This window comes from Vigna angularis, chromosome 1 (assembly GCF_016808095.1).
Source record: "Vigna angularis cultivar LongXiaoDou No.4 chromosome 1, ASM1680809v1, whole genome shotgun sequence".
NCBI lineage: Eukaryota > Viridiplantae > Streptophyta > Magnoliopsida > Fabales > Fabaceae > Vigna > Vigna angularis.
In genome coordinates this window covers 54,338,646-54,350,424 of record NC_068970.1, presented here as the reverse complement: position 1 = coordinate 54,350,424, position 11,779 = coordinate 54,338,646, and the positions used below count along the sequence as shown (strand labels likewise).

The 11,779-nt window shown below is 32.2% G+C and overlaps 1 protein-coding gene across 1 annotated transcript; it reads left to right on the top strand.

Annotated features, from left to right (window-relative positions):
• The first annotated feature begins 3,029 nt into the window (after positions 1–3,029).
• Positions 3,030–8,040, top strand: LOC108322044 (F-box/kelch-repeat protein At1g55270). The gene is made up of 3 exons (XM_017553996.2): positions 3,030–3,333; positions 3,412–3,626; positions 6,566–8,040. Exons 2-3 carry the CDS (start codon positions 3,564–3,566, stop codon positions 7,814–7,816), a joined length of 1,314 nt encoding a protein of 437 aa, XP_017409485.1. The 5' UTR covers positions 3,030–3,333; positions 3,412–3,563; the 3' UTR covers positions 7,817–8,040.
• Positions 8,041–11,779: the final 3,739 nt, after the last annotated feature.

The following is an 11,779-nucleotide window of genomic DNA, read 5'->3' as shown; positions in this document are numbered from 1 at the left end:
ATGTAGCATTTAAAAACGAGTTTATAACATAAAGTAGCTTCTCCAAACCAATTTGACTACTCTAAACTACCTAATCTCCTTTCTCCTTCTTCCAATCCATAATTTAGCCATGTAAGGGTCTAAACCAGTTATAAAGAACATAACCACTAACCCTGAACTATCCATAATAGGACAGACCTACTAAATTAAGATTTCACTATTCAAAACTCCTTAAATGAGCCAAAAACAATGCAAAAACACCCCAATAATTAACCACTACCTTCTACACCATATTTCTCCCATCTCAAGGTCTCAACCAGTCTAAAACAATCTTAGAAAAACACCAGAAACTCAATTTTACTCATACAACATGTACTTCAAATTTTCACCCATCAACACTCCATTTAATGCCTAGAAATGACTTATAAATTAGCCCATCCACTTCTCCTTAATACTATAACAGATTTGACATCATTCAACATCTCAACAACAACAATCAAAACCAGAATCAATTCCAAACTAAACTCGCAATGCATACCAACATCATTAAATCAAGAATCAAAATTCCAAAACACTTTAAAACTAATAACAACCTTTTTAACAAAATTCAACAACATGCATTAATTTCATAAATTACCAAACATCTTTTCATACTCAAACACTAAATTATCAAAATATAAAACTAGTTTTCCTTACCTTACACTGAAGTTATTGAGCTCTATTAACGCTGAAACCCTTGCTTAGAGCTCAAGAAACTCTAGAAACACCTACAAGAAACAAAATTGTGATCAAAGAGAGTCCTTAGAACCTCTGACCAACAAAGAACTAGGAAAGGAGATCAAAAAACACATGCGTCAAGAGATCATTAAGCATGATCTCAAACTAAGAACGAAAAGAAAAAGGAGTTGAAACTTCCTGATTGTCAAACAGATAATTGAGGAGTTAGATATCTCAGAGAGAAGTGAGAGAGAACTAGGGAAAGAATTTCAGAGAGATGATTTATGTTTTAAATAATGAGACGAGTTTTAGAAATTCTATTTATATTATTCAATTATTTTTAACTTTAAAACACTTTGTCTTATTATTTTAAAATACCTATCAACTATAATACTCTATTTTTAGTTGTTTACAATATTATTCTATACACAAATCGAAATATTAATTTATTTACTAGGGTGTTGCTCCCTCCACTACCACCCCTTGCTCCCTTCACCTTTCTTTTACTATTTTGCCCTTCAGTAAAATTTTATTTTTAGGGTTATTATTTTTGAATTTTTACCCACTCCCAACCCATCCCACTAATGACCTATTATTAGTTCCAGTAACAAAATTTTCTTTCATTCTAACGTTAGACTTCTTTCTCTCTTCCTCTATTTTTTTCACTGTGAGAATATACTTCCTTCGGTGTTATACGTGAAAAGTTGCAAAGGTTGGTGGTGGTGGAAAGAATTGATCAAGCTGTGTTGGTTGTGTTGGGTCTCATTGGTGCAGTGGTGCGTCGCGTCCTCCAGGTGTGAATAAACCCTAAAATTAAAAAAAAAGGTAAACTTTAAACGGATGTTGACATCTGTTGAAGGATGTTCGCATCCATTTAAAGTTTACTTTTTTTTTTAATTTTAGGTTTTGTTTTATTAGTTTATTGTTTTATATTAATTTTGGAGATATTTTAATAATTTAATTTAAATGTTTTGATTTATTATTTTTGAATATATTTTTGATGTATTTTAATAATGTATATTTATATTAGTTTACATTTATATATTTTTATTTTGGACGTATATAATTAGTTTTTAGATGTAATGATTTTGTAAAATATATATTTTTTATATATGATTTTTGTATCTTTAATGCTTTAACAATTTTTGTATCTTTAACAAAGGAAGGAATGAAAGCGAGAAGGTGGGGAGGTGAAACGAAAATGAAGAAAGGAGAAGAGAGTTTCGTGGGTAGGTGTTGGAAAAGTAAAATTAGATTTTCAAATAATTTAAAATGGAGTGAAAGTAAAAAACTTTTAAGTTAAGGATATAATTTGAATTAAAATAATGTGGGGATGTGGATGAAGTATACGGTGATGGGGAGGGAGCAACACCCTATTTACTATTAGTATAATTATTTTATCTGTTTATAAAATTGAGTAGAGATTGTGAATAAATGTTTGAAATGAAATTTTAAATCAAATCTCTCCTCAATCAAAATTCCTTGTATTAAGCTAAACTGAAACAATATATTCTTAATCAGTATCAGTTAGATTTTTATTCATTATTTTAAAAATATATAGGTTAATAATTTGATAATCCAAATTGAGAAATCTATTTTTCTCTCGTTAATTTGTTTGATTTTTTTTTCTAAATTCATACTGGATGAAATTAATTAATTTTAAAAGTATAATTGCACTACATTGATTACAAAAAACAGGCTTGCACTATTATCTAATCATAAATGATCACATGCGATAAATTTATTAACTTTTATAATAGTTATTCTAAATTTCATACTTAAACTACTTCTTCCTTTTTACTTTTAAAGTTATTCAACACATTAATAACACCAATAAATATATAAGCTTTTAAAAACATATTTTTGAAATGATATTTATTACATTTATAAATGTATTTTGAGTAATAAAAAGGATGAATTTAATGATAAGATATATCAGGAAGAAAAAAAAAGTAATGTTTCAATTAAAGCATTATTCAGTTTCAGTATATTTCTTCTGACAAATGGCTACACTAATTTTGAAACGATGAAATTGAATAACAAAATAATGTTATTGATGAGGCATGAAAACTATTTTTTAAATTTTATTTTGAAAATTAAAGTGGTGAATTTGAATTAATTCAAATGTTTTTCCTCCAAAAACTCAACCATCGGAAATAGCAATAGCACAGAATGCAAACACGAAACAGGGAGAGTTAAAGAAAAGAAAATCTTAAAAGCCCAAATGTGTTAAAGAAAAAGACAAAAAAGGTGTTCTAAGGAATCATGTGATGACCAATCTTCAGAGTCCCATAAAAGGATGATATTTCTGCGATCAACAAATCGAAAAAAAGAACATCTCTCTCTCTTTCTCTCTCATCTTTGGCTTCAAAGTTGGGTTGGTTTGACCCATGAACTGCAACACATTAATTAAAGAGGACCATCGTCACAAGCGATGTGTCCTCTTGGGACAGTTATGCAATTTATATTAAATTCCACAAATTCACACAACTCACTCAGTTTACCATTAAAATAAACAAAAAAAACAACATTAATTTTTCCCAAATACCCAAGAAAGAAAAAAACACACAATTTCTGAGAAGCTAAGCCTGTGGTTTCTCATTCTCAACCAAAGGTGAAAGAGGAGAGTGAGAGAAGGTGCTCGTCACATCATCACTCTTGCTTCTTCCTTCCAAACTCAAATGACCCATTTCTTTGTTTTTCATTTTGTTGCAGTTCCTGAGGAAAAGGCACGAGCTTCTCTCTTCTGCGCACTGGATCGGGTTCTGGGAATTGAAGGTTAGGTTCAAAAGGGGCTGTGTTGATCTGCACCAAGATGCTTAATTTGCGCTGAAAAACCCATTCATACGCAAGTCTCGGTTTCGGAGATGAACCAGTTAGTTGAAAGCTCAACGAATTCTCAAAGGGTCTCTAGAGTTCAAGCTCCGCTGGTGAGTCCTATTGACTGTTATCTTTTTTATTATGGAATTAGTTCTCTTGTTTTGAATCGGATAACTTTTTTCTCCATTCTTTTAGTTTAAGCTTTTTTATGTTTGTGTTGATAAAAAGGTTTACCCGCTTTGTGTTTGAGGTTTTGGTTAACCGGACTTTCTATCATTCTCTGATCGTGTTTGGAAGAGAGGCAAAGACCTAATTGGTCAAAAAGCTCTCTGTTATTTCTAGGGCTCTTGTGTCTGACCAAGTCAAAATTAGATTTTACGAGTCTCTTGCTACCTCAACATACATTGTGTGTTGGCTTCCTAGATTCTAATTCCACCTTAGCATGATATACTAGACTAAGAAGTTCTACGCAGCTTAACATTTATAGAGTTGCCAACCTCCATCATTCATTTTCCGCACCTTTGACTGAGAATGCTACCATTTCTTTTCACGTATACGAGGCTAAATGTTTAGGGGGGAAATGGGGTTGTTCCATTCCAAGATCTAATATCACTAGTTTATCAGCAGGAATGAACCCAAAACCTTTTTGTCGAAGCTTTTCGGTCTTGCTAATTGCAAGTTGTTCTTAGCTAGTGTTTTTACGAATGGGAAATGTTAGCTTCCTTACTCCATGCCCTTGACAGAAATTGTTACAATTTTTTTATTGTGCTAAATTAGTAACAAGGAGGATTTTCTTTGTATGCCTTCTCAGGTGTATTCAGTTTGAAGCTTAAACATTTGTTGGAACGAGGAACCAACATGAGAATTTAGGACACATTCCCTTTTTTTATTGGGGGGAGGTGGGGTAGAATGAATTTTTTCATTTTCTCTTTTTCTTTGTTCCTCTTGATTATCCATTAAACACTGTCAGGTTACATGTAGAGGACAAATTAAATTCATGTTTCATAACTCAACCTTTTTCCTGATCATACTATCCTTTAAAGTTCTTCTGCTCATCAATATCACAATCGGGGGTCCTTGTCATTCTCTACTTTTGAAAATTATCAGTTATCAGAAATCTTGTATATAGTTCTGCTTATCTACTTTTTCTCTCCTCTTTAGTTTTCTGAACTGTTTAATATTTCCATTTTATTTTGGTTCTCTCATCTCTTCCCTGTAAAATTAATTAGTATTAGTACTTTCTTTGTATCTAAATTAAAGCACTGGTCGTGGTATTCCCTTTTCTGTTTTTCAATTAAAAAATTCAGCTGAGGGCAGTATCTTCCTCAAATCCTGTTTAATCAATTATTTCACTTTGCCACATCCTTTATGATCCTGGAAAATTACTGCTTGTCAGTACCCTTACTCATTCTGGAAGTATAACTTACTTGATATGTATGTGTAACAAGTGCAGGTTGCAGTTACTTGAAGTGTTCAATGATTTCATTTGTTTAAGTAGAGATTAATTTATCAATGATTATTTCTTTATTTTCACATTCAAACACGTGTTATATATGTCTCTGATCATATCCTGATGCTCCTGTTTTCTCTTGACATATTCTCTTATTTGTATTCTATATGTAGATCATAATGGTACATGTAACACCTTTATTTAAGCTTCAAAAACAGAAATCAAGTGATTTATTTGATCTTGTTTTCTTTTTGCACGTTAATTGCATGTATTTCAATTCCAATGTATTGCACATATATCCTTTATTATTTCTTTTTTAAAATTTTAGGATTGTTGGACCTGAGGGTTTGAATTGAAACATTTTAGTTTAGTAGAAGATGAAGTGTTATGACATTTGTTTATTGGACCTAAGGAATGACAGTATTTGTCCAAAGACAAACACTGTTTGAATTTTTCATTGCCGATGGTGTGTCCTGGACTGTCAATGTGTAAACAAGGATCTGATTTTTTGTTTCTTGTAAGTTGTTGCAATCAGAGAACAGACCATTCCATCAAAAAGAATCAGTGAACAGAGGAGAGCATGTGGGTTGAGAGGATTAGTCTGAATGTAACATAGAGAGAGCTTTTTTGTTTCAATAATGTTGTGATTTGGTAGAATGTAATGGAACTCAGCTTTCCATGTCTTTACAAAAGTGATATCTTCCAAACCATATTTAAGGGGTATGCATACATTTGCAACTAGGTACTATATTTGTGCCGTTTTAGAAATATCATTGTTGACTACAGTGCCTTCCTATCTTTCTGATCTCAATAGGAGATCTTGCTTACAGATGAAAAATATATGTTACTAAGGTGTGTAGTTTTCCTCTCTTGCGCCTGCCTTTTTCTGATATTCCTTTGACTCTTGGACAAGCCTGCTCCTCGTCACATAAATTGCAGCACTCATGGGATTTGTATTGTTCTTTACTCTGAGATGTCATCATGTAAATGGTGATTGGGTGTATCTGTTTGTATGCAGTGTTACAACTTATTGTACCCTAACTTGCATTAAAATTTGTCTAAAATCATGATTATGAACTCCAACTGTTACTTCTTCACAAATATGAGTTTGTGAAGTCAAATTCCAGTACATGTATACATAGCTGCTCCTTTTTTTCTAATCCTATATCAATCATTAACAAAAGCTAATGTAACCATGCTTGGTCTTATGATTGTATGATGCATGTGATGGAATGCCTTACTGGTTTCCATCTCACCATCCCACTTACAGCATCGAAAATTCCTTGGCTGCATTCATATATAATATTTTTAATACTTAATCTGACCTTTCTAGGAAAAAAAATTTCTAGCTATAAATAAATAATAATTTAATGTTTGACAAGTCAGCAGATTGCTAAGTTAGTGGTCTAGAACTTATGATTTTACTGAAGAAAACTGTACAAGAACGGTTCAGTTCTATGGAACCTTGAACTAGGGGATGGAGAAAATATGTAAAGCTTGCTGTGTTCTTGCGAATGTTCTCTTTGACATTAGGCATATACATATTTTTAGTGGAATCTTTTTCATATTTTGAACATACTAACATGGAGAATTTCACAGGTTGACTCTGTTTCTTGCTACTGCAAAGTAGATTCAGGCTTGAAAACAGTTGCTGGGGCAAGAAAATTTGTTCCTGGATCGAAATTATGCATCCAACCTGACATAAACCCAAATGCTCATAGGAGCAAAAATTCACGCAGAGAAAGGACAAGAGTTCAGCCTCCTCTTCTTCCTGGTCTTCCTGATGATCTTGCTATTGCATGTTTGATTCGAGTACCTCGGGTTGAGCACGGTAAACTGCGTTCAGTTTGCAAGAGATGGAATCGTCTCCTGTCTGGAAATTTCTTTTATTCACTCAGGAGAAGTCTTGGAATGGCAGAAGAATGGGTTTATGTCATCAAAAGAGATCGCGATAAAAGAATTTCATTGCATGCTTTTGATCCCATCTACCAGCTGTGGCAGTCCCTTCCACCTGTTCCTGGGGAATATTCTGAAGCATTGGGATTTGGCTGTGCAGTCCTCAGTGGTTGTCACCTGTACTTATTTGGTGGAAAAGATCCTCTGAAAGGATCTATGAGACGTGTTATTTTCTACAATGCTCGTACTAATAAATGGCACAGAGCGCCAGATATGCTGCGAAAACGCCATTTGTTTGGTTCTTGTGTAATAAATAACTGTCTCTATGTTGCTGGTGGGGAATGTGAAGGAATCCAAAGAACTCTTCGATCTGCTGAAGTTTACGACCCCAACAGGAACAGGTGGAGCTTTATCACAGAGATGACCACAGCAATGGTGCCCTTTATCGGCGTTGTTCATAACGGCACATGGTTTTTGAAGGGACTTGGATCAAACCGCAACGTCGTATGCGAATCGTATGCACAGGAAACTGATACCTGGACCCCAGTGAGTAATGGCATGGTGGACGGTTGGCGTAATCCTAGCATATCCCTGAATGGACAACTGTATGCACTTGATTGCCAGGATGGGTGCAAGCTGAAAGTGTATGACAGAGCAACTGATTCATGGAAGAAGTTCATGGATAGCAGGCTCCATCTGGGTAGTTCTCGAGCTCTTGATGCTGCTGCTCTTGTTCCTCTTAATGGAAAGCTGTGCATTATACGCAACAACATGAGCATTAGTCTTGTTGATGTTTCGAGTCGGAACGGAGGCGTGGAAAACAATCCTCAGCTTTGGGAAAACATTGCTGGAAAAGGTCATGTGAGATCTTTAGTTAGAAATTTATGGTCTACTATAGCAGGGCGTGGTAGTTTGAAGAGTCACATTGTTCATTGTCAGGTTCTTCAAGCCTGAGTTGAATTGTTGATTTTGGTGGCTATAGAATGAGGTCATTGCTTTACAATCATGAATCAATAGTGAGAAGATATTGTAAATGTTGTTTCACTCTCAGCCTGTGCCATTTCCCTTTTCCCATTTCCCATTTCCCATTTCCTTTCTTTACAATATATTAGGTTGTAAGACATGTTTTTGGGCTGTATATGATTCATTACAAAACATCAAAAAAACATTTGAATCTCTGCTCAAGTTCATTTATTTTAGTAAGCAGGGAGAATAGCATATCAGATTCCATCTTCTGCCAAAACTTATTTCAGTGTATGCTTTCAAAATCACTTGCTTCTTTTCTGCCAAATTCTTATTGACTCAACTTTGAGCAAAATTTATTTTTATGCTACAAATTTGTGAAAGTGAATAGAAAGATGTCGATGTAACTAGTCTTTTGAATGTTTTAGAAAGATGACTCAATATCATTTTCTCTATTGATAGGTTTCTTTTAGACTAAACTACATTATGATTATTTTTTAGTAGACATTGCCAGAATTATTATTTTTAATTAACCATGTTTTTAGTGTTGAAACCTCCAATAATGATATCGATAATGTTTTTAGATCACTCGAGTTTTCTTAATCAGTGTTAATAAAAGTTTTTAGACAATCCTTACAAGACTTTTTCTATTAAATGTTAATTAGAGTTTGTTTTATTAATGTTTGTAGTAATTATTTTTTGACGAAAAATAATCTTTTAACACCTCAAACAATCACTTGACAATCTATTTTAATGCGTAATTTAGCAAAATAAACAATTGTAATAGTAAAGAAAAATAAAGAAAGGTAAAATAATAAATATCAAATAGTTGTATATAAATTTGTTAGAGTGTCGTCGTATAATTTTTTTATTGATGCCACCAACGCTATTTTGGTCTTACAATTTTACTTTTGTTCAAACTGAGAAAACTTTTGATTCATGTTTGTTTGGACAATCTTTTAGGTGACATTGATTGAAAAATAGATAAAAAAACACATCGAAAAAAATCATAACTTTAATCTAACAATAACCTTAACTTAAATTAACGAAATTACATCACCCATTAATATTTTTTAATTACTAAAGTTCTTGAATATTAAGATAAATTTTTATAGTCGGCTATTTTCAAAATATTATGTTCACACAGCAAAATTCAAATTCAGGAAATTTAAATTACTTTATATAGAAAACAAATTAAAATGAAAGTTTGAGTTTTCTGATCAAACTACACATTTTTGTAACTAGGAAATGATTTTTCATCACTCAAAAGCATATCAACATTTTTGTATTGCTCTCAATTTTAAGAAACAATGACACTTAAAATGAAAGTTTGAATTTTCTGATCAAACTACACATTTTTGTAACTAGGAAATGAGAGTATTATTAGGCAGTGAAGCAATTATTGAGCTCCTCTGTTCATCATATCCTGAAAACGTCTGAAGGAATTTTCTCTCTCAATCTTTAACTGTTTGCGGAAATTGTTGATGAATGCATCAGCCATTTTGTTGATGTCTTCTTTCTCCTTCTCCAACGCTATTTGTCTGCTCATCGATAGCTTCTTCCTTTCTGAACTATCACTGTTGCTACTCTCGTTGGTGAAGCTCTTTCCATAATCCATGGTAGAAGACAAGACAACGCAAAACTCTAAGCACAAAGAGAAAGTGATTTTGGTGTGGAATGACTTCTTGGTTCCTCAACGATCTAACATTTATACTTACAATCTCAGCATGTGTTTAGCATGCCCAGAAATCTAATAAAAAACATCGAAAGTGGGAACACTTGAAGTGAGTGTTTTTGTGTTTGTCTTTACGTAAATACAATAGTTGGCACCATTTTAATATTACTCAACTTGTCTAGGCATCATGGTTTATAATTGTATACTAAAGTCAGCTTTTTTTTTTTTTCAAATAAAATATTTCAATGGGAACATTGTTAATCACGATAGCTACCATAGATCTAAACGTGTAAACGTGTTAGAATCTTGGTCATGATTTGACAAAGAAACTATATTGTATTAAAACTTTAACAGCATATGTTACACAAAATGCAACCACTTTTTACTCTCTTTTTTACCGTATTATATATATATGTAGTTCAATTTGGTATTCAAGATGTTAAGTGGCGGACTACATGAAATGAAATGGATAATGATAAATTTTTTAAAATTATTTAAATCAAATATATAATTTATTGTTATTACAGGAAAAGAGCGTAAATATATTACGTTGACATGAAGAGACTTCATAGTTAATCTATGAATAAAATTGGAGGAAGATTCACTTGTAGAATACTCTTTGACATTTAAGTCAGTGAGAAAATAAAAAAATATGAGTATAAAATAATATATTATATTGCAAATATAAACATGTATGAATTGTTAAAATAATTAATGAATAATATCATTGAAAAATTATACTTTAACAATATGATTGATCGACAAATTATACTTTATTTAATTTATTATTTTTATTTATGTATATCAATCCTAAGATTTAATAAGATTCAAGACATATTGTGCTCATAATTATATTTACAATTTATTATGATATAATATTTTATGATATACTATAATCATATTTATAATAAAAATATTATATTTATATATTATTCTTCACTTCGGTTGGAAAAGAAGCACACTCATCATGAGACTTAACTTTATTTTGAAATAATTGAAAAACATAAGAAGGGGTTGAATAGTGTTGTGGAAAACTTTTTGTCAAAAGGTAGTTTAATAACTTACCTTTGTTAACTATTAAACGGTCTACATAAGTTGTTAGACACTTGATTTGTAAAGTATTGTTTAAACTGTAAGTTCAGAGATAAAATGTTTTTCAAGCGTTTTAGCAAAACTACAATGTTTTGAGAAAGACAACTCTTAATAAAGATAGCGTTTAGTGACAATTTATAAACTATTGTGTTAATAAACAACTATAGAGTTTATAAGTAGAATGTTTTGCAAAACTAAAGTAATAAACACACAATTATTTTATACTGGTTCACTCTCTGAGTTATGTTTAGTTCTCCTCTAAGACCTCTGAGCTACGTTTAGTAATAAACACACAATTACAACTAAGTATTCGCACCACTTCTCATTTCACCTAGTTAATCCTAGTATCCTTCGTTACTCTGACTAGAGTTGAGTATCACCCACCCCTGATTGTGCAGTATTCTTCACCACTCTTAGTATTCCTAGACAATCCCGTTATCTTCCTAATACACTGTTTAGTTGAATTTTACCTACTCCTGGTTTTCACTAGACAATTTCGGTATCAACCCGAGACACTGCCTAACTAACGTTTAACTCCACCAAGTTAAATAACAAGTGTTTGAATTCTTTTTAAAATGTGAATCAGATTGCTTGCAAGTCTTTAGATGATTGCTCTCATAGAGAGGATGTGATTATAATACTTCAATCTAATAAAATTTGTAGAATTTTCTCTCTTCTTTTAAATGTAAGCTTATGATTCTATGAAACTTGAGAGTATTTTATTTCTTTTATATTTGTTTTTCTTCTCAGATGATTTCTTTCATGTTTGTGCTCATGTTCTCTTGATCTTCTCTTCATGGATCTTGAATTTATAGGCTTCAAGAAAAAATATCTGTTTTGATAGTTCTTGTTTTTAATCTTTAGATCTTCATGGCCTTTTTGTAGATAAAAGTCGTAGGTTTAAGTCAACTTCTCAAAGCAAACATGATTTTTCAGTACTTTATCAAAAGTAGGTTATACGAACTTTTCAGCACAACTTTTGATGTTGAGAACATTCCGTGAATGTCTTCTGTGTCTCTAACGTTCACTTTTGACTTGTATATTATAAAGTAGAGCTGTCAAAACGGGTAACCCGGCCCGACCCGACCCGACCCACCACGGGTTGGTGGGTTAAACGGGTTGGCTCATTGGCTCACTTAATTAATTTTTTTTTCACCTTCTTCTTCTCAGATTCTTATAACATGTTA

What these genes read in the sequence shown, in the direction of transcription:
- LOC108322044 (XM_017553996.2), top strand. Translation starts at nt 3,564, where the DNA reads ATGAACCAGTTAGTTGAAAGCTCAACGAATTCTCAAAGGGTCTCTAGA. An exon ending in CTAGAGTTCAAGCTCCGCTG is followed by an intron (nt 3,627 to 6,565) that starts GTGAGTCCTATT and finishes AGAATTTCACAG; the next exon opens with GTTGACTCTGTTTCTTGCTA.